Consider the following 26,014-nt stretch of genomic DNA (forward strand, 5'->3'; position numbering starts at 1 on the left):
TGAGACAACTTGTAGTTGGGTGTGAATCTGAAGACTTAAGATCCAAGTCTACAGTTTTAAACGTGCACAGGAAGGAAGAAAATATTTGAAATCAAGTTTGGCTGTTTAACTTTTGGATACATTTATAAAATGTCATGAACTTATGTTTGCAGTTGATCTCAAACTTCGTACGAACAATTATTTTAAACTCACCAGATATAAGTTTAAGTTGCTTAATTTAAGTATATTGCTCTTTTTAAATATTCAATTTCTTAATTTGAATGGACATTTTCCCATAGTGACAGAACAAAATCATGAAATGATATATTATTCCCTGCGGTGCCTAATCCACCCTAGTAAGCAACCTGCTTTGGTACAGTTGGCACCAGATCTGCCTCTGTGAATTTTCTTCTGTGGGGGTGATGTGGTCCACACTGATCTCCCAGCCACCAGTCCCGTTTCCCCACCTCACATTCACCCCCAGTCCAGTCTCGAGAGAGCTATGAAAACTCAGCCCCAAAAGTGATGACGATGACTTTGTCTTTTAAAAATTCAGCCTTAATCTGTTTATGATCAAAATGTACAAACATGAAGCTATTTGGGAATTAACTACAAAAGAAGTTGCAAATATGTTTATCACTATAACATCAATTTTTGGAACTTGGAAACATGGTGCTTTTACAAGCTTAAGGGGTTGATCAAGTTTTCAACAAAAGAGATTAGTGGAGTCCAGCCAGCTCCCTCCCAAAAGTTTTAATGAAGACGAAAAAAGTCTCAAGGCAATAAAAGTAAACTGGACAAGTCTTGGCAACTTAACCACACTGCTTTTTGGATTTGGGATAATTTAGGATGATAAAATGGATTCATACGTAATATGGAGTGTTATTTCGTGAAATAAAAAGTTCCATGAGGAGGCTTGGTTAAGTAAAATAAATAAAATGTATTAATAATTGGAACAGAGTGGAAACATTTAATTCATGATTTAAATTTGTGAATATTTTATTGGGCAACAACATTTCTTTAGGGTCTGTGAATGGCATGGTAGTGTGTAAAATTGAACTGATTGATAAAAGCAGAAAAATTAGATCACCAAATGGAAATATTTCTGGTGACATGAAATAAATCACCTGACTACAATTCATCGAAAGGTATCAATCTAATAAAGAGTCTTATTGTCTTGGAGGATTGTTTGCTCGTCTATACTTGATACCCTGAACACTAAGTAAGATATCAGAACTATGGGAGATGAGCAAAGACCACTCATAACCTCTGTTGATAGATAAGGTGATAGCCCAAGAAAGGCTTCATATTGGGACTTCTGCATGTGTGGGACTGAGGACCAGGTCTAACATGTTTGATTATTTAAAAAAAAATTAAAGTGGTTAAAGGGAGAAAAAGAACTTTTTTTTAAAAAATATATACACATATTCTTCGTGGAATTGACTTACCAAACATTCAGGAGAATACGTCAGGCAGACATTAACAACATGGGCTGCTAAGTTACAAGTAACACACCTGCCACACATGGGTCAGGCAATAACCATCTCAACAAAAGAGAATCGAAACATTATCCCTTGACATTCAATGGCATTCTCATTGCTGAAGCCCCACATCCAACATTCTCGGGAGGTGAGAGGTGATGATGTAGTGGTATTCTTTTTGGACTCGTAATCCACAACGCAGGTAATATTCTGGAGACCTGAATTAGAATCCCAACATAGCTGATTTTGGAGACTGAATTCAAAAATTCTGGAACTAAAAGACTAATAATGACCATGAAACCATAGCTAATTACCATAGAAACCCATCTGGTTCACTAATGCCCTTTGGGGAAGGAAATTTGCCATCCTTACCTAGTCTGGCCTACATGTGGTTCGAGAATCTCAGTAATGCGCTTGACTCTTAACTGTCCTCTGAAATGGTCTTGCAAGCCAATCAATTGTATCTAACTGCTAAAAGGAAGTTGTCTCATGGCACCAGGTTACAGTCAAACAAATTTATTTGGAATCACCCAAACTTTCGGAGTGCAGTCCCTCGTCCAACACTGACACCTCCACATCATGCTAAAAGTAAAGCATGAGAAGTACCTGCTAACAGCTTAGGTAATGAAATAATAATGGCAACTCAGCCATTTCAACCTTGCAAAAGGTTATTACTGTCACCTGGGGGAAAGTACCAAAATTTGGAGACCTATCTCACAGACTCCTCCGGCAACAGCCTAACCCATTGAATCATCGCTCACAAACAGCATCCCAGACATCATCATCACCACTCCGGGAATGTCTTGTCCAACAAGAAGGTGAAACCAAGCAGAGGTGGCCGCACACAGGGATAGAATCAGGAAGGCATTGCTTTGGGGGTTCTCAACATTGACTCTGTATCCCATGAAACATTATTGCAACAGGTTAAACTAGTATAGGGAAACCTTTTCCTGATTCCCACGCATAGGAACCTCCCTTACCTCTCATCTTAGCTGATGAATCAGTACTCCTCCATATTGAGCACGACTTGGACGAAGCAACAAGGGTGGTAAAAGCACAAAGTATACTCTGGGTGGGGTATCTTCAATGCCCATCACTAAGGATGGCTCCACAGCACCTTTACTGACCAAACAGGTTGGGTCCTAAAGGGCATAGCTACCAGGCTGGGTCTGTAGCAAGTGATGAAGAAACCAATAAGATAGAAAGACATACCTGACTTCATCCTCACCAATCTGCCAGTAACAAATATATATGCCCATGACAGAATCATTACAAGTGACCACTATGTGGCCCTTCAGTTGACGAAATCCCATCTTCACATTGAGGATACCCTTGATCATGACTAATGGCACTGCCATTGTGGTAAATGGGACAGATTTTGAAAAGATCTACTAACTCAAGATTGGACATCAACGAGACATTACAGGTCTTCAGCGCAGCATTAATGTACTTGGGCATAATCTGCACCCTTTTGACTCTGCATTTACCTAACTCCACTATTACCGAACCAGCGGATCAAATCTGGTTTAATGAAGAGTGCAGGGGCGGAATACCTGGAAAGCACCAGGCATACCTAAGGATAAGGTGTTAACCTGGTAAAGCTACAAAACAGAATTACTTGTGTGCCAAAATGCAGAAGCAGCAAATGCCAGACAGAGCTATGCAATTCAAAGCTCTGCAATCTTGCCACATTCAGTCACGAATGTTAAGTGGGCAACAAAACATCTCAGTGGAGGTGGCCACTCCATAAATATTGCCATCCTCAAATGATAGGGGAACCTACCAACTATAACCACGGAAAATTCCTGTCACTAACATTTCAGATATGCTCTGTGTAAAGATTTAACAATAACAAACGTCGGTGTCTTTTAAAATATAACCAATATCTACAACAAGTAGAATTATTTTACCTTCCTTTTACTAATGTATCCTGAATTGATGTTGACAAGTGAACTCTCACATAATTGGAACATTTTCAATATTAAGATGAAGAAATTAATCCTAAATAAGCAAATAATTCTACTTTCCATGTCAATATATCCTTACCGGAGAAGAGTAGACATGGCCATCTGTTCCACATACAGGATGAGGATGAACTACTGGACACAACTTGCAATTTGCTCCTTTCCGTGATTTGTGGGTCAAGCCAGTTTCTTTCATGCTACAACAAAAACAAACATAAAGATTGTTATTTTCTTCTCACAACCTGCTGTCAGACCATTTCGGATGAATAATGCAATGACGAGGCATTTCATTTTTTAGTATCTAACAAAAATTAAGAACAAAATCATTGAAGTATATATCTGTTTTTGAATAAAAGAAAATCAACTGCATTCTGAATACTGACCGGGATTTTCTAAAGGTCAGACATTCAGCTTTGCAGTGTCGATGTGAGTGGTGCATCAAAATTCTGCAGAATTCACAACGGAGCAGACTCAAAGGTAATTGAAAATTTGAAAGGGCACTTTCCGCTATATCTAGTACCCTCCAAAAGTACCAGTTTAAATTGGAAAATTGAGAGGGCTCCTCCACAATTAAGTAAATAACTTGTCAGGAAAAATTAGACTGTTAAAAACCACGTCTAACTCCTGTGCAACTATCAAACTGAGCCTCTCACTGGCCACACCTTTCACAAGTCCAAGTGGTTGTACTCTGTGATGCGATACACTCAAATCAGAGAGTCTGGTAGTTGCTGCTGTGTAAATGGGGTGTGTTTTGACTACTTCCTTTTATACCCTACACTGTGAGGGAACTGTCTGATTTAAAATAGGATGCCATGTTTCTAGAGGAGCTCTGATCGGCATTTCCAGTTAGAAGCTCTTTCTTACCCAAAAAAAAGCTTAGAATGATTGCCACTCCATGGATATAATTTTTGATTTTTTTTCTAAAGTATATGTTCTCAAGAGCAATTGGTCCCAGTCTTTACAGCAGTCCTTTAATATACATGCTGTAAATTTTAAGGTTTGGGGGTGACTGATTTCTCCAATGAGGTAATTCAGGATTCAGAAGTGATTTTAATGGTTGCTTATTATGTTTATTAAAAAACAAAAGCTTAGCTATGATACATAATCTAAAGCAGAAAAGACACCTAACCTATTTCAGGTGAGAAGAGTTTATTAGTCTAGGATTGGAGAAACAGTAGGAAGCTGATCCCAATGGGTGGAAATGAAGGCTTCTTCTTCTTCTGTTTTCTTCAATCTTCTTGAACAAGCCAGATTGCAGTCTGATCACTTGGAAAAGCTCTCTTCTTGCGTTAACCAGGTTATTAGGCCAGAGTCAGCATTCGGGCACTTTGAGAAACTTTCTTCAATCTAAAAGGATTATCTTCCTCTCAAGACTCTGTTCATATATATCTTATTCCTAGGAGGATTACATCTAACTTGAAGCAGCTGATAATGGCAGCACAGCCAAAAGATCAGTGAGAAAACTCCACAAAGGTCAGTATCCTGCCACCACATTACCCTTTATTTGGATGTGGGAAGTCCTTGACTCTGGCACAGCTTTGTAACAGTCAGCATGCAGAGTGTCAATATCTGACACTCCTTATTTTATCTGTCATTCAGGGCTCCCTGATTGGGGCTGTTAATCTGGAGCAATCACGGAACTCATTTTCTATGCAGTCTAGCTGGCTGGCCTTGTTACAATCACAAATCAGCATCCTTTACGTGGTGAAGCAATAGTGCCGCAGGAACAGGTCACTGTTGGCACTGCAGCCTTTTGGAACAAGACATTCTTCTGAGACAATTAGGCGGCCATGCATTATCAGCGGCCATCGAGGTAAACAGAGCCACAAATGTGTGTGTCTCCAGCTCCTTCCAGAGATCTACTGGTGACGTAACAGGGTTTTTCACAAGCCCAGATGATCAATAACTCATAAACCAGCATGGCCACTTTCATTGACATCCCCACCAGTAAGTCAAGATTGATACTGGAAATCCTTGGCATTTGTTGCAGTGGTGGATTCCAAAAAGTACAGGGACTCTCAGACCAATACATGTAGCAATCAAGGCACCATCAGCTCATTCAGGAATACTTATTAACTATTCACTCCATCAACATTCAGCTGGTAGGCGACCACTGGTGATCTATGCACATCCCTACAAGACATCCTGGAAGCCATCATAATGTCTTCATGTGCATTAGTCACTTCTCCTACACATTTCCTCACCTCCAGTAAATGGCTCCTTGGAAACAAGGGCTACTATCTAAGGATATGACAGACAACACTTGAGACGAGCTTTGTCACTGATACAAAAGAAAGGTATAACCAGATCCACATAAGCACAAGAGCCCCAACAGAAAAAGCTACTGACTTTCTGAAAATATCATTCAGATGTCCAAACAGCCACCCTTCAGCAACATCAGTGTTCAGCATCATCAGCAAGAGGAAAAAGGAGAATATCAGGTGGAGGAGTTGATGTGTCCACAGTGCCTTCAGCTGGCCACCTGGATCTGAAAGTAGTATGCGATGGGCTCATTTAAACAGGTTCAGCTATTCAGTGTATGTAAAGCAACGCGGCAAAAGGGCATAAGATAAGCAGCTGAGAAACAGAGCTTTTCAAGGCTCTTCGGAGAAAAATGAGAGTACCTCTTTTGCTGAGATGCAGTGTTAAAAAATGTCAGTCAAGTGGCCTCCTTCTGTAATGAGACCATTCTATCATTCTAACTCCTCTTTCTCACTTTCTTATTGTTTCAGCACCTAACAAAACTTCTGATCATCTGTTACTGCTTCTTTTACTACCCCCCATGCTTTGCAAAGCAGGCAGGTGCAATTATTCATTATTTCTGTGGCACATGTGTGGGCCTAGTTGCAATACCATGGGCCAGTGAGCCCAACTTACATTCAAGTATGAAATTGCTATTTTGAGGCCAATTCTTCAGGGATGGCATATTAATATGCATCACCCATGTAAAAGTGACACGCATATTAAAGCATTTTGAGCAGCAAAGTGTTAGGAGCGTAAATAGGATGAGTTGACACAGAAATGTCTATTCATATATATGACAGATTCTTCAATGAGCAGTAGAACAGAACGTTTTCAATTACTCTTTGCATGATTGTTCAGGTGATGAGGTTGCAATAAACACCATTAACATTTTCGTTAAGAGATCCACTAATCTCAAATTTGGTTCAAGCATTTGTATTATCTCAAGCAGTGAGGAGAACTAGCTGAACCAAAAATAAACACAAAATAATCTTTTCAAACTGCAGGTTTGCAAAAGGTATCAGTTCCTACAACACACTCTTATTAAAGAGCATGTTGTGGACTTTGTATATATGCTTTTGGAGTAAAAATGTTTTTAACAAAGTTAATTTTCTCAGAACAAAAATACTTCTTAATCACTACAGCCTTACAAAACATTATAAAACATTCATATTTGACAGATTGCTAATCAGGAACAGATACAAAATGTTAGAAAAAGAATTATATGGAACATCTCAAGGCTAATTATGTATGTGCAACAAATGCTTGCAGAGTTCGGAAGAAAATAGAATTGACCCATGTACACCAGGGTTGATAACTGCTTGTTGCAGCTGCAATCTTTGCTGTGTCTTTTCACCTTCGTATCCCATCTCGACATTCTTGAGCAATCATAAAGTGCAGGTGTGTTAACATCCGCAGCTTTCTTTGGAATGATTTATGGTTAATGGAAGTGTGGATGAAAATGGCTGAATGCTATCATTCAGCGATGGTAGTAACTGCTAATGCTGCAGGGAATCTAAACTAATCTAATCTAATAAAGTGTAGAGCTGTATGAACACAGCAGGCCAGGCAGCATCAGAGAAGCAGGAAAGCTAATGTTTCAGACCTGAAACATCAGCTTTTGTGCTCCTCTGATGCTGCCTGGCTTGCTGTGTTCACCCAGCTCTACACCTTGTTATCTATGAATGCTATCATGACTTTTTTGAGTCTTCAGCAATCATAAGGTAGACTTCTAGTTTTGCACCAGTGGATTCAGCTGCGTGATTACAAAGTTATCTGATTATTAATTTTTTACAAGTTGTAAATGGTTTATGCACTTTCGAGCTTTCATTGCCCTTTTCTCTTCATTATTTTTTCCCATCCGGAAAATGGGCATTACCCTTCAGAAAATTGCTGAATCTGCCCCCATCATACTCAAGCAGTTTGTTCCTGATATCAACCTGCTGCTGGGTAAAAAAAAACTTTCGTTTTGATATCAATTCATTTGTCATTCATCTTATATTAGGGTTCTCTGGTTCCTTCCTCAAGAAAACTACTTTCTCTTCACTCTGTCGAGGCCTGTCATGATTTTGAAAACCTTTATCGGATCTCCTCTCAACCTTCTATTCCCAAAGGAAAACAAGCCCAGCTTCTTCCATCAGTCTAGTTAAATGAAATAGTTAAATGCACACTCTATCATAATGTCAGAAGTTGGGATGTTTGCTGAATTTACAATATTCAGCACGATTCACTACTCCTCAGATACAATGAGCAGCTCATGTCCAAATATAGCAAAGCTTGCACAATATCTGGGTGTGAGCAAACAACTGGTAATTACTGTTCGCAGGAACAAAGTCCGGACAATGATCATCTTTACCAAGAGGAAACCTAACCAGCACCTACTGACATTCAATGGCATTATTATCTTTGAATGCCCCACTATCAACATTCTGGGATTGCCATTAAACAAAAACTCACTAAACTAGCCATATAAATATAGCTACAAGAGCAGCACAGTTTTTCTAGCCTCACACCTATAGGCTTTGGTTTCTAGCATTTGCAATCCTTATTGGTTCCAACAAACTGTTTATGATTTCTGTATGTGGCCCATTGTAATCTCTCCATCCTTCCACAGTCCATGGCTTTTTAACATTTGGAATATCCTCTGATCTGTCAAACCTGGATTCAAAATGACCACCTGCATGTTTGCCCACATTGAATTTCTTCTACTCCAGTTTTGCCCATTCAGTTAAGCTATCCTTTTGTCCTTTTGTAACCTTGACTTTTTCCTCCCAGTCTCCTTTCCCTTAACTAACTCTTCATTCCTTTCACTAGCATGTCTCCGATTCCATGCAGTTTAACGTTTGCTAACAATCAATTGCACAGCAGCTTAACAAATGCATTTTTGAATTTCATTAAATAACATTGATTAACACTACCTCATATGCCACGGTAAATTAGCCTTTGAAAACATTAAACAATTCACAAATCCATGCTGATTCTCTCTGACCAGTTTATTTTTATCCAAATATTCAGGTACTCTGGGCAGAATCTTACAGGGGTCTGAGTGACGTGTGGCAAAATTGGATGACAAGTGAAGCAAGATCCATCTTGATGTCCCAGCAAATCACATAATCTTTTCTGCTTTTCACAAGCAGCAGAGCGCAATCCTCATTAGGCAGTGGCGAGTTGCCAACTGATGACCATGAATGCTTGTAAAACACCATATAAGAAAAACAATTCATATCATTCATGTTCAACCTCCCATCCTATCTATTTCACTGAATAAAGATAGATGCCAGGAAAACTCATCAAGGAAGCCAGAACAAACATCCGGTAGATTTAGATTGCCACTTGTTCTGAATGACTCAATGTTGAAAACCAGGCACTAACATCTCAGGGCATATGTCACAGTCACTAGCAAAATCCTCCCCACATCCACCATCACTGGCATCTGACTTATACTAACCTCCAAGGACCCTAACACATCTGTGATCCACTTGCAGCACTTCAATGCTGCACTGGTAACCAATCATCGCAATGCTGCAGCAAGGGACAAGCACACAGCCAATGGACTGTTCCATGCTCTCCATTCTAAACTCTTCTTTTGCTCTCATAGTGCTTACTTAACTCTAAGCCTACCTGAACTCTCATGTAATCTATGACTTGCATTGCTTTATCATCCCTTGCTGGCTTTTCCACCCCTCAGCCATAGATAGCAAGTTTATAATACCACACTCTTGCCATGCCATTCAGTGAAGGCACAAATCCAGGAAGCTCTTAGTTCACAGACAGAGTTCACAGAATCCTTACAGTTTGGAAATAGGCCCTTCAGCCCAAGAAGTCCATACTGACACACAGAACATCCCACTCTGACCCATCCCCCTAAAAACCGCAGAAGCTACACATCTCTGAAGACTATCAGCAATTTAGCAGGGCCAATCCACCTAGCCTGCAAATCTTTGGACTGTGGGGGGAAACCAGAGCACCTGGAGGAAACCCAAGCAGATAGCGGGAGAATGTGCAAACTCCATACAGACAGTTGCCCGACAGTGGAATTGAACCTGAGATCCTGCTGCTGTGAGGCAGCCGTGCTAGCCATTCAGCCACCATGCCTTGCCACATTTGTGAATAATAGCGACTCAGTCAAGAGGAATGACTTCGTGCTGATGTCCATGCACGATAAGTCAAGAGCTGCCTCTGATACCAGTCGAGGCCCTGACTGGAGCCAGTATCCGCTCCTCAAATGGGTTAGGAGCTGAATGATGAGCAACACTCCAACCAGTTTGACTCTTAGTGCCTTATTGTGGGCTATTTCCCTCATGAAATAGGAGAGATGTAGGTGTTATGAGAGTTGAGCATGGACGACACAGCTATTACTTTTGGTGTAGGTGGGGAGGTGTCCCAATTGAGCTAATTGGCAATGGAGAGGGCATGCAGGTTTAGTGACGGCAGATATTGGGGAATTGTTTATTGAGACCATTCTGGGATTCCCGTGAATATCAAGATTTGAGAAAACTTGTTTGGCCTGTCTCAGTAAAGAATGTACATTAAAAAAAAGAAAAAAGATAAATCAAGCAACATCTCACTATTTCAGGTTTAAGAGAGGTTAAGCAAACATAGAAATTATTATTCAATAAATCCTTATATTGTTTTAAATTAGGACCATGTAGCAGCTAAATACACCAAACCAGTTAAAATTATTTCAGATAAGATACCCAAAGTGACAGGAGCCAAAGTGCAGAAAATCAACTGACTCTGGGGCTAAATGATGTTAAAAGCTCAAGTATAAATAGAGTCATAGGAATCATACAGCACAGATCCTTTAGTCTAATCCATACCAACTATAATCCCAGTCCCATCTGCCTGAGCGTGGCCCATATCCCTGCAAACATTTCCTATTCATGAACTTATCCAGATATCTTTTAAACATTATAACAATACACACATCCATCACTTCCCCTGGAAGTTCATTCCACACATGATCCACACTGTGTAAAATAACTGCCCCTCATTTCTTTGTAAAGTCTTTTCCTCTCACCTTAAAAGTATGCCCAGTTAGTCTTGGAATCCCACATCCTAAGGAAAAGACACTTGCCATTCACTTTATTTATATCCCTCATTATTTTATAAGCCTCTGGAAGGTCACCCCTCCACCTCCTCTGCTCTAGTGAAAAAAATTCCAACCTTTTTTTTAACTCAAACCCTCCATTCCTGGCAACATCCTGGTAAATCTCTTCTGAACCCTCTCCAGCTTAATAATATCCTTCCTATTTACAGGGTGACAATAAGACAGAAAAATTGAGACTAAAAAACAGAAAGACTAGAAACAAGTTAGGAAAGAAGGAGCAGAGGTCCTCAAGTTAGAACTTCTGGCAGAATACAGACAAAGCACAAATGAGCACGGAGCAACATCTAAGACACAAATAAGTGTAATGGGCTTGTGGTATCATTATATTATCTGTCTACCATAACAAACTACTTCAAAATAAGACACAATTTTTTTGAATTATGAAATAAATAAAAATAAGATTTTAAGAACCAGCAGAGAACAAAAATCTAGAGATTAGCTGAGATTACTTGTAATGCAAACAAAACTGCTACCGTTTGGAACATGCTTCTATTAAGGGAAAGAGATTCTTAACAATTGATTAAAAATACATACGTATTTTATATCAGCTGCTAAAATCAACTTCTGTTGTCAAGTAGTACTTATACTAGTCAACAGTTCACCCAGTCTACAGAGGTCAAGTTCTGATCTTACCCCTTCGCGGTCAATGTTTTATAAATTAAAAATGTTTGTTTGTACCTCACCCTTCTATCCCTCAAACCCATCAAATTCAGTCATGTTACAGCCACTGTTAGTTCAGTTAGATTGTCTACAAATTCTTGCACAATACCCAAAATTAAACCTAGCCTGCCTTGTCCTCTTGTTTCCAGCCTGACATTTTTTTTAAACCAACAGAGAAGGATCAGTTCACTTCACTGGTGATTGCTGATAGTTTTGCACATTTGTCCTTAGTGGAGACTTGGTGATATTGTGCATAGCATTCTCTACAGAGAATGAGACACCTGGGAACAGGACGAGTAGCAGTTTGATGAATTACACTGACACAAGCACTGCATAAACGAGGAACCATAAATTAGATTTAAAATGTGTTCTGAAAATGAAATAAAACATTGGATTGCGGTAGAATGTAGACAGATAAAACAGACAAAAAAAAACCGGTTTAATCTTCACATTTAAATCTCAAATATTGCTTAAATTCTGAAAATTGCAACAGAGCATATCTATAATATGGACTTATTGAGCTGAACAACTTGTTCCTGTACAATGTCTTCCAAAAAATAAGACTGAAATTTGTAAAATAAATTCTTAAGGTTGTTTTCAAGTAATTGTAAATCATATCATTAAATATCACCTACAACTGAACGTACCAGTCTAAACTTTTCATTCCATGGTTTCTACTTAACTGTGGGAGTACAGGGTTTACGTCCATTGACTTGAATGCGGAGTCTATCAGTGAGATTCTATTATTTTGTAGCCAGTGGAAACACAGACTAAACCACACAAGTGCATGCTCCAGAGGTTGTTGTTTAACTTAGAGACTAATGTTGGTGAACAATGGGCAACTCCTCATGGCTGGAGAGGAATGAACCAGTTGACAAGTTTCTTGGCAAAAGCACTTTCCATTGAAAAATGAACACTAATGGGAAAAAGAAGACCATCCATGTCACTCCTAAATTAGAAACAGTATTCGATTCAGCAAACAGGCTGAGAATGTTGCAAAGAACAGTGGAAAACATGAGGATTTAAACCGTTTTAGACACCAAAAAGTCACCAAAAAGTTGATAAAAACTTAACAAAGAATGGGCATAAATGAGGAGAGCAAAGTAGTTGAAAAAGTTGACAGACCTTTTATAAGCATATGAAGAGAGTAGATATATGTTAGTCCTTAGAAATACAGGCAGGTCAAATTATCAGGGGGAAATGAGGAAATGATATGGACATTGAACAAATGTGTCTCTGTCTAAGTAGATGGCACAATTTGCCTATCAGAAATATAGAATGACCTCGCACATAAAGGAGTGAGGAAATTAAGGTATTTAATATCCAGTGAAAAAAATGGAGAAAATTAGTGGACTAATACCTGAGCAATCCCTTGGGCCTGATGGACTACACCACTGAGTTCTAAAAAAGATAGCTGCAGAGATAGTGGATGTGCTAGTCATGATTTTCATTATTATTTTGATAATTTTTAATGGTAAAACTAGACTTTTAACCAAAAATACTGAAATGCCAATACTTAAAAATATTTCAACCCAACAAGGAAATTCAAAGCTGACCTATTTTTAGTTCATTAGTCCATTTCTGGTTTCGCACATGTATTACACAATTAAGGCTTTAAAACAGCAAACACAATTAACATGCTGAATAGATTTGGACACTCATTTTAACACCGGGAAGCATCACCACAGTCACAGCTATAGTCCTTATTAATAATAAATTGTTGACATCTGCCATCAGACAGACTCTGCAATATTTTCTCTCAGCAGGCACAGGATATTCCGAATGGGGAGGGTGAGCAGCCAGAGGTTGTGGTCCATATTACTAATGACATAGACAGAAAGAGCGAGAAGGTCCTGCAATGGGAGTTCTGAGAGGTGGGAGGAAGTTGAACAGCAGGACATCAAGGGTTGTAATCTAAGGATAACTTCCTGTGCCATATGTGAGGCTAGCAAGTGGAAAAAAGTAGTTAAATATGTAGCTAAAAGGCTGATGTAGGGGGGAGGGCTTCCGTTATGTGGATCATCGGGATATCTTCTGGGGCAAGGGACCTGTACAAGAGGGACGGGTTACACCTAAGGTGGGTGGAACAATATTCTGTTCAACAACTTCTCTTTTAACTCCTTCCATTTTCTTCAGGTAAGAGGGGTTGCCACGGGTACCCGCAAGGGCCCCAGTTATGCCTGTCTCTTCATGGGAAACATGGAACATTCCTTGTTCCAGTCCTATTCCAGCCCCCACCCACAACTCTTTCTCCGATACTGTGGTGATATCATCGGTGCGACTTCCAGTTCTCATCTGGAATTGGAAAATTTCCACCCTGACCTCACTTTCACCTGGTCTATTTCTGACTCCTCCCTTCCCTTCCTTGATAGCTGTGTTTCCATTTCTAGGGATAGACTGGCCACGAATAGCCATTACAAACCCACTCACTCCCACAGCTTTCTGGTTTATACATCCTCACACCCCACTTCCTGTAAAGACTCCATCCCATTCTCTCAGCTCCTCTGTCTCCATTGTATATGTTCAGATGACACCAAGTTCAACAAGGGAGCCTCCGAAATGTTCACCTTTTTCCTCAACAGAGGATTCCCCAGCTCCATTGTCGACAGGACCCTCAACCAGGTATGACCCATCTCCTGCACATCAGCCCTCACCCCTTCTCTTCCTTCCCGCAACAGTGATAGGGTTCCCCTTATCCTCACCTACCATCCCACCTGCATCCACATCCAGAAAATCATCAGTTGCCACTTCTGCCACCTCTAGCAAGATGCCACCACCAGACACACATTCCCCTCCCCTCCCTTGTCTGCCTTTCACAGGGACTGTTCCCTCCAGGGCATCCTGATCAACATGTCCTTCACCCCCAACACCTCCCCACAGACCTACGGCACCTTCCTTCGTAATCGGCGAAGATGCAACACCTGGCCTTTTACCTCCTCCCTCCCCGGTATCCAAGGGCCCAAACATACTTTCCAGGTAAAGTAACACTTCACCTGCACTTCCCAGAATCTAGTCTACTGCATTCTCTGCTCACATTGTGGTCTCTTCTACACTGGGGAGACGAAGCGTAGACTTTGCAACTGCTTTGCATCTACTTTCTGCTCACAAAAAAACCCCTAAACTACCTGTTACTTGCCACTTTAATGCGCCACCCTACTCCCTGGCCAACATCTGTGTCTCTGGCTTGCTGCAGCGTTCCAGCGAAGCTCAACACAACCGCAGGAACAACATCTTATTTTCCACTGGGGGACCTTATAGACCTCCGCACTCAATATTGAGTTCAATAACTTTGGGCCTAAACTCTTCCATGTCCCAGTCCCTACCTCACACACCACACCTTGTTACCACATAGCCTGCCATTACACACCCCCTGTTGTTAGCCACTAACAGCCCCCATTAACAACTACTCACCCTCCCAGCCTGATCGTTAGTAACTCCTTTGTCTGTCCAACTGTCTTTCTCTCTCTTTGGGCTCTATCCTATCGTTTACTCCCTACCCCCACCCACCTCCCTATTTTCTGCATACAAACTGACATTTTCCCAGCCACCATCAGTTCTGAGGAAGGGTCACTAGATCTGAAACATTAACTCTGGTTTTCCCTTCACAGATGCTGCCAGACCTTCTGGTTTTTCCAGCAACTTTCTTTTTGATTCTGGCAGGGAGGTTTGTTACTGCCACTTGGGAGGATATAAACTAGTGTTGCAAGGGGACAGGAATCAGAGCAATAGGTCAACAAGTAAAATGATTAGGGATGAGTTAGAGGCTAAAGTCAGATAGACTAACAGGAAGAAAAGACAGGGAGAGGTTACTAAACACAGTGGAACCAGCAATCTGAGGTGCATTCTTTTTAACGTGAGGAGTATACCAGTTAAGGTAGGTGGAGACAGAGCTCAAATTAAAACATATAGCAATGATGCTGCAGCCATTACAGAGACTTAGTTGACAGAGGGACAAAACGGGCAGTTAATGTTCTGGGATTAGAGTTGGGAGAGTTGCCTTGTTGATAAAGGGCAACATTACAGTGCCCTGAGGGAGGACATCTTGGGGGGATCATCCAGTGAGGCCCCATGGGTACTGCTCTGGAATAAGATGGGTGCAATCACTTTGGTGGAATTGTGCCGCAAACTTCCCAATGGCCTTCGAGGAACAGGTACGTGGACAAATTATGGATAATGTAAAAACAACATGGGTTGTTACGTTGAGCGACTTTAACTTCCCTTCTATTGATTGGGACTTGTTTAATGCCAGGGGCTTGGATGTAGTGGGAGGAGGGAGTCCAGGATTGTTTTTTGAAACAATATGTAAAAGTTTAACTAGGTAAGGGGCCATACTACATCTGATATTGGGGAACAAGCCCAGCTAAGTGATTGAAGCTTCAGTGGGGGACCACTTTGCAAATAGTGACCATTACTTTTTAAGTTTTAAGTTATTCATTGATATGGATAAGAATGGTCCTCAGAGTGAAAGTACTAAATTGGGGGAAGCTAATTACAACAATATTAGGCAGGAACTGCAGAATGTAGATTAGGGTTGATGGTTTGAGGGTAAAGCCACATTTATCATGTGGGAATCTTTTAAAGGCCAGTTGATTAGCGCTCAGGTAGAAGGTAGCTAGGAAAAGGGTAGATCCACTCAAGGTCAAAGGAGGGAATTTGTGTGAGGAGCTGGAGGTGTTGGGCAAGGTCCTTAACAAATGCTTTACAAGGGTATTCACAAAGGAGAAGGACATGGTGGATACTGAGTCTTGGGATGGGTATGTTGATATTCTAGGACATGTCAATATTAAGAAGGGAGTGATGTTAGCTGTTTTGAAAAGCATTAAGGTAGGCATAACCCAATGGGATTTATTCCAGAATGCTAGTGGAGGCAGATATCAAAATTATTGCGGCCTTGAAAGAAAGTTTTGTACCCTCTTTAGTCACAGGAGAGGTCCGGGCGAAACCAGAGACTGGCCAAAGTTGTTCCTTTGTTTAGGAAGGACAACAAGGATAATTCACGATATTGCAGATTGATCAGCCTTTCATCAGTGGTAGGGAAATTACTGGAGAAGATTCTTAAAGATAGGATTTATTGACATTTGGAAAAAAAATGGACTAATCCATAATATCCAGCACGACTTTGCATGGGAAAACTTGTGTGTCACAAACTTGATTGAGTTTTCTTTTTGAGAAGTTGGTGGGATGGTACATGAGGACGAGGGGGATTATGTTTTGGTTGTTGTTGCAGGGAGGGGGTGTGAGGGATGAGTTGCGGGAAATGCAAGAGACATGGTCAAGGGCATTTTCGACCACTGTGGAGGGGAAGTTGCGGTCCTTGAAAAACGAGGATATCTGGATGTCTGGGACAAAGATGATTGGTGAGAGAAGGGCAGTAGGTGTTATTCATATGGGCTTCAGCAAGGCCTTTGACAAGGTCCCTCGTAGCAGGCTGATATAAAAGATGAAGTCACATGGGATCCACAGTGAGGTGGATATAAAATTGGCTTAGTAATAAATGACAGAGTAGCGGTGGATGTTGTTCTGACTGAAGATCTGAGACCAGTGGCGTTCTACAGAAATCAGTGCTAGGACCCCTGTTGTTTTTGACATATTGGAGGACAATGTAGGTTGCCTGATAAGTAAGGTTGTGAACAGCACAAAGATTGAGGGAGCCCCTGATAGTGGATTGCCAGAGTAGGATATAGGTTTGCTGCAGACTTAGGAGGAGAAATGGCATATAGAGCTTAATCTAGACAAATGTGATGTGACACACATTAGAAAATCTACTGCAGGAGGGAAGCATACATCAAATGGCAGAACCATTGGTGGCATCAATGCATAGAGGGGCCTAGGCATACAGTTCCCTGACAGTGGCAACACAAGTGATAAGGTGGTTAAGAAGGCCAATGGCTTGCTTGCCTTCATTGGTTGGGGATAGTGTGTGAAATGCACAAGTCATGTTGCAGCTGTATAAAACTTTAGTCAGGCCACATTTGGAACATTATGTAAAGTTTTAGTAGCCACACTACAAGGAGGACATGGAGGCTTTGGAGATCGTACAGAAACAATTTACCAGAATGTTCTTTCATTTGAAGGGCAGTAGCTATGAAGACAGTTTGGACAATCTTGAATAACAAGGTGTAGAGCTGGATGAACACAGCAGGGCAAGCAGCATCAGAGGAGCAGGAAAGCTGACGTTTTAGGTCTGGACCCTTCTTCAGAAATGGGGGAGGGGAAGGGGATTCTGAAATAAATAGAGAGAAAAGGGGAGGCAGATGGAAGATGGATAAAGGAACAGATAGGTGGAGAGGAGACAGATAGGTCAAAGAGGCAGAGATGGAGCCAGTAAAGGTGAGTGTAGACAGGGAGTTAGGGTGGAGATAGGTCAGTCTAGGGAGGTCGGACAAGTCAAGGTGGTGGGGATGAGGCTGGTAGGTAGGAGATGGGGGTGGGGCTTGAAGTGGGAGGAATGGATAGGTGGGAGGAAGAATGGACAGGTCTTCTTGGGGCCTGGGATGAGGGTGTCCACTCCTGGACATCCCAGATATCCTCGTTTTCAAGGACCACAGCTTCCCCTCCACAGTGGCCGAAAACATTCTTGACCGTGCTTCTCGCATTTCCCGCAACTCATCCCTCACACCCACTCTCTGCAAAAACAATCAAAACAGAAATCCCTCATCCTCACGTACCACCCCACCAACCTCCGGATCTAACGCATCATCCTCTGGCACTTCCACCATCTGCAATCTGACCCCACTACCAAAGACATTTTTCCCTCCCCCACCCTTATCTGCTTTCCAGAGAGACCACTCTCTCCATGGCTCCCTTGTTCACTCCACACTCCCCACCACCCCCGGCACTTTTCCCTGCAACTACAGAAGGTGCTGTACCTGCCCCTACACCTGCACCCTCACCCCCATCCCAGGCCCCAAGAAGACCTCCCACATCAAATTGATGTTCACCTCCACATCTGTTAATGTGGTATATTGCATCTGATGTGGGCTTCACTGCATTGGAGAAACCAAGTGGAGGCTTGGAGACTGCCTTGTCGAACACCTACGCTTGGTTCACGACAAATGACTGCACCTCCCAGTCGCAAACCATTTCAACACCCCCTCACACTCCTTGGACAACATGTCTATCCTGGGCCTCCTCCAGTGCCACAATGACGCCACCCGAAGATTGCAGGAACAGCAACTCATATTTTGCTTGGAAACCCTGCAGCCAATGGTATCAATGTGGGCTTCAAAAGCTTCAAAATCTCCCCTCCCCCTACCCGCATCCCAAAACAAGCCCCTCGTCCCTGCCTCCCTAACCTGTCCGTTCCTCCTCCCACCTATTGCAGATTCTCCAGCATTGGCAGTTCCTACTATATCTGGACAATTGTGGTTTGTTGTCACTTGAATGTCAAAGGACGAGGGGTGATCTGGTACAAGTTTACAAAATTATGAGCGGTATGGAAAGAATGGCTAGTTAGAGACTTTTTCACAGGGTGGAAACATTAATTACTAAGGAACATAAGTTAACTTAACAGTGGTTAATTTTAAAGGAAATGAGAGGCAAGTTTTCTTTTATAGAGGTTGGTATGTGTTTGGAACGCACTGCCAGATGAGTTGGTGGAGACGGATACAACAGCAATGCTTAAGATGCACCTTGACAGATATGTGAATAGGCATGGAGTAAAGGATTAAGGACATTTAAACTTGTGAGTTTTGCAAGTCATTGTGTCGATGCAGTCTTGGTGGGCCAAAGGGCCTGTTCCTGCGCTGTACTGTACTTTGTTCTTTTTTCTTTAACTGGAATTATGGCTACAGTGCAGTGTCAAGGCCACTAAGAAATGTTGACAGTGGATAGGTTCAGTGCCCTGAATAAATGATGCACTTCATTCTTGTTTAAACAGATCAAAAGTGCTTTTCCCAGTTGCACAATAAAACACTGGACCTATCTTGCTTGGGGCTGCCATCCCTATTATGAACTGGTAGTTAAAGCTCCCTATGCTGTTACTATCCTGGGCAATTTCTTCCTAATCCAGTCAATAGCAGTCATTTAACGTAATCAGAATAGGGTAGTAGAACAATGTATAGACAGACAGCACCCCATATTAAATCTTCTACTTCAAATATCATTGGGGATTAAAAAAGAATATTCAGATTTTTGTCAGTCATCATTTTAAAACTAAAATATGTTTCCATATTTCCATTTATTTATTAATAATATCATAGTTAAGATAAAGATACAACACAATTTCTCTCTAAAATTATAGATTTACTTGTCAAGGGACAATCTTTAGTCTACTTATTCAAATGAAGAACTTCCCCAGTATTAGCATCAATTTGAACTACTTCAGACATGTATGCTGCTATTCTGAGACCTTAGGGGATTTAAATGTCTTTCTTAATTCCTCCAAAGCTTCGTTTTTGACAAGTGCAAAAGCAGTTGAAAAATTGGAGTTAAGTAGATTAGACCAATGGGATTTTCTAAAGATATGGTATGTTGCAAGGAAGAGACAGTGAGTCAAAATGGTAAATCTTTCAGACTGCATAGCACGTAGAGTTTGTTGTGAATGACTGAGAGTTATTGACAGGCTTTGAGAGATATTATTGACCTTTGTTAGGATGCATTACTTCCAATAAGTTTCCAGTTAGTGGAAACAGATATTTTTAGTATATACAGGATAGAAAACAAGTGCAGAGCTGGATGAACACAGTAGGCCAAGCAGCATCAGAGGAGCAGGAAGGCTGACATTTCAGGCTTAGACCCTTCTTCAGAAATGGGGGAGGGGAAGGGGGATCTGAAATAAATAGGGAGAGAGGGGGAGGCGGATAGAAGATGGATAGAGGTGAAGATAAATGGAGAGGAGACAGATCGGTCAAAGAGGCGGGGATAGAGCCAGTGAAGGTGAGTGTAGGTGGGGAGTTAGGGAGGAGATAGATCAGTTCAGGGAGGATGGACAGGTCAAGGGGGTAGGATGAGGTTAGTAGGTAGGACATGGGGGTGGGGCTTGAGGTAGGAGGAGGGGATAGGTGGGTGGAAGGACAGGTTAGGGAGGTGGGGACGAGCTGGGCTGGTTTTGGGATGCTGTAGCTGGAGGGGAAATTTTGAAGCTTGTGAAGTCCACATTGATACCATTGGGCTGCAGGGTTCCCAAGTGGAATATGAGTTGCCATTTCTGCAACCTTCCGGTGGCATCATTATGGCACTGCAGGAGGCCTAGGATGGACATGTCGTCTGCGGAATGGGAGGGGGAGTTGAAATGGTTCGCGGCTGGGAGGTGTGGTTATTTAGTGCAAACCGAGCGTAGGTGTTCCGCAAAGCAGTCTCCAAGCCTCCGCTTGGTTTCCCCGATGTAGAGGAGGCCACAACGGGAACAGTGGATGCAGTATACCACATTAGCAGATGTGCAGGTGAACATCTGTTTGATGTGGAAAGTCTTCTTGGGGCACTCCCCTCCAGCCTCACCTCACCCGACACTTTTCCCTGCAACCGCAGGAAGTGCTACAACTGTCCCTATACCTCCCCTCTTCACGCACATCCCATGCCCAAATCAAGCGGAGGCTTGGGGATCATTTTGCAGAACACCTACACTCAGTTCGCACTAAACAACTGCACCTCCCAGTCGGGAACCATTTCAACTCACCTTCCCATTCCACAGACGACATGTCCATCCTGGGCCTCCTGCAGTGCCACAACAATGCTACCCGAAGATTGCAGGAACAGCAAATCATATTCCGCTTGGCAACCCTGCAGCCCAATGGTATCAATATGGACTTCACAAGCTTCAAAATCTCCCCTCTCCCCACTGCATCCCAAAACCAGCCCAGCTCATCCCCGTCTCCCTAACCTGTCCTTGCTCCTTCCTATCCCCTCCTCCCACCTCAAGCTCCAACCTCATCTCCTACCTACTAACCTCATCTGACCTGTCCGTCCTCCCTGGACTGACCTATCCCCTCCCTACCTCTCCACCTGCACTCACCTTTACTGGCTCTATCCCCACCCCTTTGCCCGGTCTGTCTCCTCTATCCTCTCCCTCTCTCTCTATTTATTTCAGATTCCCCCTTCCCCTCCCCCATTTCTGAAGAAGGGTCTAGGCCCAAAATGTCAGCCTTCCTGCTCCTCTGATGCTGTTTGGCCTGCTGTGGTCATCCAGCTCTACATCTTGTTATCTCAGATTTTCCAGCACCTGCAGGTCCTACTATCTCTGAAACAACTTTTTAAAATATATGAAGGTCAAGTAAAACATCAATTTATTTACAAAGGTCAAGATTAGTGGGAAGCCTTAAAAAACCAGCAAAAGGATAATGAAGAAAGCAAGAAGGGGAAGAAGGCAAAATTTGACAGTAAGCTCACTAAAAATATAAAAGAGGATTGCAGGAGTTTTTTACATATCTAAAAGGTAAGAGAGAGGCAAGAGTGGACATTGGACCACTGAAAAATGAGGCTAGAGAAGTAATGGTAAACAAAGAAATGGCGAAGGAACTGAGTACGTACTTTGCATCAGTTTTCACAGTAGAATACACCATGGGCATACCAACATTTCAAGAAAATCTGGGGCAAAGGTGGGTACAGTGACCATCACTATGGAGAAGGTGCTTGTGAAGCTGAAAAGTCTAAAGATGGATAAGTCTCTGACCAGATGGATTACACTCCAGTGCTCTGGAAGGATAGCTGAGGAGATTATAAAAACATTGGCGATCTTCCAGGAATCATTGGAGTCAGGGAGGATTGGAAAAGTAGCTAACTTAAGAAGGGAGGGAGGCAGAAATGACAGGAAACTTTAGGCCACTTAGCCTGAATTCAGTGGTTGGTAATTTTTGAGAGTCCATTATTAAGGATGAGACTTGGAAGCACGTGGCAAAATAGGGCCAAGTCAGCACGGCTTCATCAAAAGGATAGTGTCAAAGAATCATACAGCATGGAAGCTTCTGTCCAACCAGTACACGAGGACCGTATGCCCAAACTAAACTAGCGCCACTTGCCTGCATTTGGCCCATATCCTATTCATGTATTATCCAAATCTATTATAAACATAACTGTATCTACATCCACTACTCCCTCTGGCACTTCATTCTACACACTAATAACACTGTAAAAAGTTTGACCCTCATGTCCTTTTCAAATCTTTCTCCTCTCACCATAAAAAAGATGTCCCATAGTTTTGAACTCCCCACCTCAGTGAGAGACCTTTGCTATTCACCTTATTTATGGCCCTCATGATTTTATAAACCTTTATCAGGTCACGCCTCAACCTTGTACACCCTCAGTGAAAAATGTTATAGCCCATCCAGCCTATTTTTATATTTTAAACCCTTCATTCCTGACAACATCCTAGTAAATCTTTTTTGAACCCTCTCCAGCTTAATAATATCCTTCCTGTAACAGGGCAACTAAAACGAGACACAATACTTCAGAAGAGGCCTTGCCAGGCTGTATTTGCTCAAGTGACTTAATTCATGAAATAAAGGGAAAGTGACAAAATAAATAAGTAAATGGCTGATTGACCAAAAACAGACAATAATAGTTAATAGACGCTTTTCAAAGTGGAGGAAAATTTTATTCAAAATCACCAGGAGTCATTTTGGGCCTCTTCCTCTTCCTGATATGCACAGGAAATAATTTCAAAATTGGTGGATATGTGTAAATTAATTGGAAGCATTGTGAACAGTGAGAACTTCAAAAGGACAGATACAAACTGGCAGAATACAGTGCAAGTTTCAAATGAAATTTAATAAAAAATGTGTAAAATGTTTCATTTTGATAGGAAGAAATCAGATACGTTATGAAATAATTGGTAAAATTCTATCAGTGGTACAAGAGCATAGAGACCTGCATGTATATTTATGATTAAATATTTGAAAGTTGTAGGACAGGGCAAGACTGCAGTTAAAACATATGGTATGCAATTCTTGGAGTATAAAAGCAATGAAGTTCTGTATGCTTGGATAGAACCCTGGTTTAGACTCATCTGGATTGTTGGATGCAGTTGTGGATGCCATTTTTGAAGAAATATATTATGTAGAGTACAAAAGACAATTTTAGAGAATAGGGCAAGGAATGAGGAACTTGTTAATTAGACAGAGTGGATTTTGGATTGTTTTCCTTGAAGAAGGTTGAGGGAGGATTTGATAGAGGTATTCATAATGTTGAAGTTTTGCACAGAATAGACAGGGAGAAAATATTCCCAATGGTGACAGGATTGTGCACAAGATTTAAGACAATTAGAAAAGCAATAAAGAAACAAGGAAAATCTTTTTATTCAGTGACTGAACAGGATTTAGAATGCTCTGACTGAAAATTTAATGGTGGTAGGTTTAATTGAGGTAGTCAAAGGGAATTGGATTATTATCTAAGAAAGAAAGAAAGGTCATGGGGTGAATATACATTGCTCCCATTCCTTTACAAAGATCTGCATTGGTGGTACAAAATTTGTGGCTGTAATTTTGACTGTATAATGTGTTCATTTGATTTGAACGTTTATGGGATTCCTTAGTTTCATAGAACAGGATTTTAGAATTACAAAACTTAGACAGATTTATTAATTACCTTCATTAAATTCTCTGATTTATTCTTAAAATCATTGCTGGGTGCAAATACAGAAGTGGTCTGGTGGTGCATTGGAATATGCTTGTTACTTAGCCAGAAACTCTGGGTTCAGGTTTCACTTGATGGCCAAGGATGGTGTACTCATCACGTTGCCAAACTGGATGAATAGCAATTGAAAATTCTTCTAACATATGCCCTATGGAAGATGGGAAAAGTGGGAGATATTCTTGGTCATCACTGTGATGGAAATACGTTATGGCCTCTACCATATCTATCCACAATTACATGCTAAAAAATGTACCTTAAAGTATACCTTGGCAAAGTACACCTGATTTCTTGGAGAGCTGTTTAGTTCTGATGGCTGCATAGCCAATATGGGTCAGATTGGTGATAACAACAGGGAGTTTAATTCTGGCTGGGGTGGGTTTCGAAACTGCTTCCTTACCCTACCTCTAAGTGGAATCGATGGTGCAATGAGTCATACTTGCCTTTAGTACAGGACTCAAGGCAACTACAATGACAATAGATATTGAAGAAAACTGCATAAAATAATAGCACCACCTTTTCAAATGACACGAGCTGAATCTTACGTTTTTTCTGATGGGTCCAAGTTGCATGAGAGTTTTGGTTGGGGTTTCTCATTTCGAGACTGGGCAGGTCATCTCACCATATCTTCCCAAATACATCTCATTATTTACCTATCCCAGCTCCAGGGCATCTATGAACTCCATTTCCAGCCCTATTTACTAAGTGCTGTTTCCAGGACCCCTCACTATTCACAGGTTATCTATAGAAAGACAGGCATCCCTTTCACCTGTGCCATCTCTGAGAGATTGCTGTACACCTGGATGAGCTGTGGCATGTCAAAGCTGCTTTATTCATCCGTGGACAAAATCTAAACATGTTGGAAAAGAGGATAATGGCAATGTGATTCTCAGAGAGGAGTGTGGAAGTTATGGTTGAGGGGCTGGTGCACAGGAAAGGAATCTTCTTCCTAGTAAAGCAGGTCATGCCACCAGACAGTCTCAGCACTGCCCACTGTCCATGAGAACAGCCAGAAGTGTCACATCAAGGTTACTGCGCCAGGATGAGTACCATGTCTTCTCTCTGTTACCTCACACTCACTTTCTCTGTGCTAACGCACACAACTCCCATCAAGGTACATGCTCTGTCACTGTCACTACTGCCTGCATCTCCTTCCCTCATTCCGGGTGGCATGGTGGCACAGTGGCCCAATAACATTATTGTCTCACAGGCCCAGGGACCTGGGTTTGATTCTGGCCTGGAGTGACTATGTGTGGGGTTTGCATGTATTCCCCACGTCTGCATTGGTTTTGTTATGGATGAGACCAAACACACTCAAACTATTTAGAAAGATAAACTAGACCCTAATTTTTTCTTATTTTGAAGGTAAATGTCAGTTGCTGTGGTCCAGATGCAATTCGATTGGTGAAACTACTGAATTTAAAGCAAAACACACTTTATACCTCCATGACAAAATCCAACAAAAGAAAGAAGGAATTGGAATAACTTATCACTGCTGGAAAACTTAACAGAGCAATAGATACAGTAACACTTACCAAATAATTGTTCCAGTTTAGTAACATCTCATAATCACACCCTTGGTAAAAGACAAATTCAGAAAACAGATTGTCTCACATGCAGTTCTCCAATACAGCAGGAAAGAACATCAAAGTACAATTCTGAGAGAGAGCGAGAACTTCAGCTTTCAGCTGTAACAAAAAGGGACATTGCAGCTTTTTTACAACTCCAGCAGCTTCAGTCAAAAGCGAACTAAAAATTCCGGTTTCATGAGCGCTTGACCACACCCACTCAAGCTGCCACTATTGTTCTGACTTAAAAAAAATCCAAGGCCTCACAAAGCTGTTTACTGGTTTTTAACCTCACAAAGCTGTTTACTGGTTTTACAACGAGGCAGTTTTGTACCTCTGTCTTAAAACTTCTGTTAAAAAAAATCCAGAATAAAATAACTTCTTAAAGCCACAACATGGTCACAGTTTCTTCCAGGTGGTCCGGTTTCCTCTCATTGTCCAAAAATG

At 41.5% G+C, this 26,014-nt stretch overlaps 1 protein-coding gene across 2 annotated transcripts in view; it reads right to left on the reverse strand.

Moving 5' to 3' along the window:
- Positions 1-26,014, reverse strand: part of LOC125453033 (testican-3-like) — a 477,228-nt gene that overhangs the window by 175,694 nt on the left and 275,520 nt on the right. For both annotated transcript variants that reach the window (XM_048532099.2, XM_048532093.2), the window contains exon 5: positions 3,507-3,621. In XM_048532099.2, the coding sequence (XP_048388056.1) occupies positions 3,507-3,621 (115 nt within the window). The remainder of the gene's footprint in view (positions 1-3,506; positions 3,622-26,014) is intronic.

The sequence above is a fragment of the Stegostoma tigrinum genome, chromosome 1 (genome assembly GCF_030684315.1).
Source record: "Stegostoma tigrinum isolate sSteTig4 chromosome 1, sSteTig4.hap1, whole genome shotgun sequence".
Taxonomy (NCBI): domain Eukaryota; kingdom Metazoa; phylum Chordata; class Chondrichthyes; order Orectolobiformes; family Stegostomatidae; genus Stegostoma; species Stegostoma tigrinum.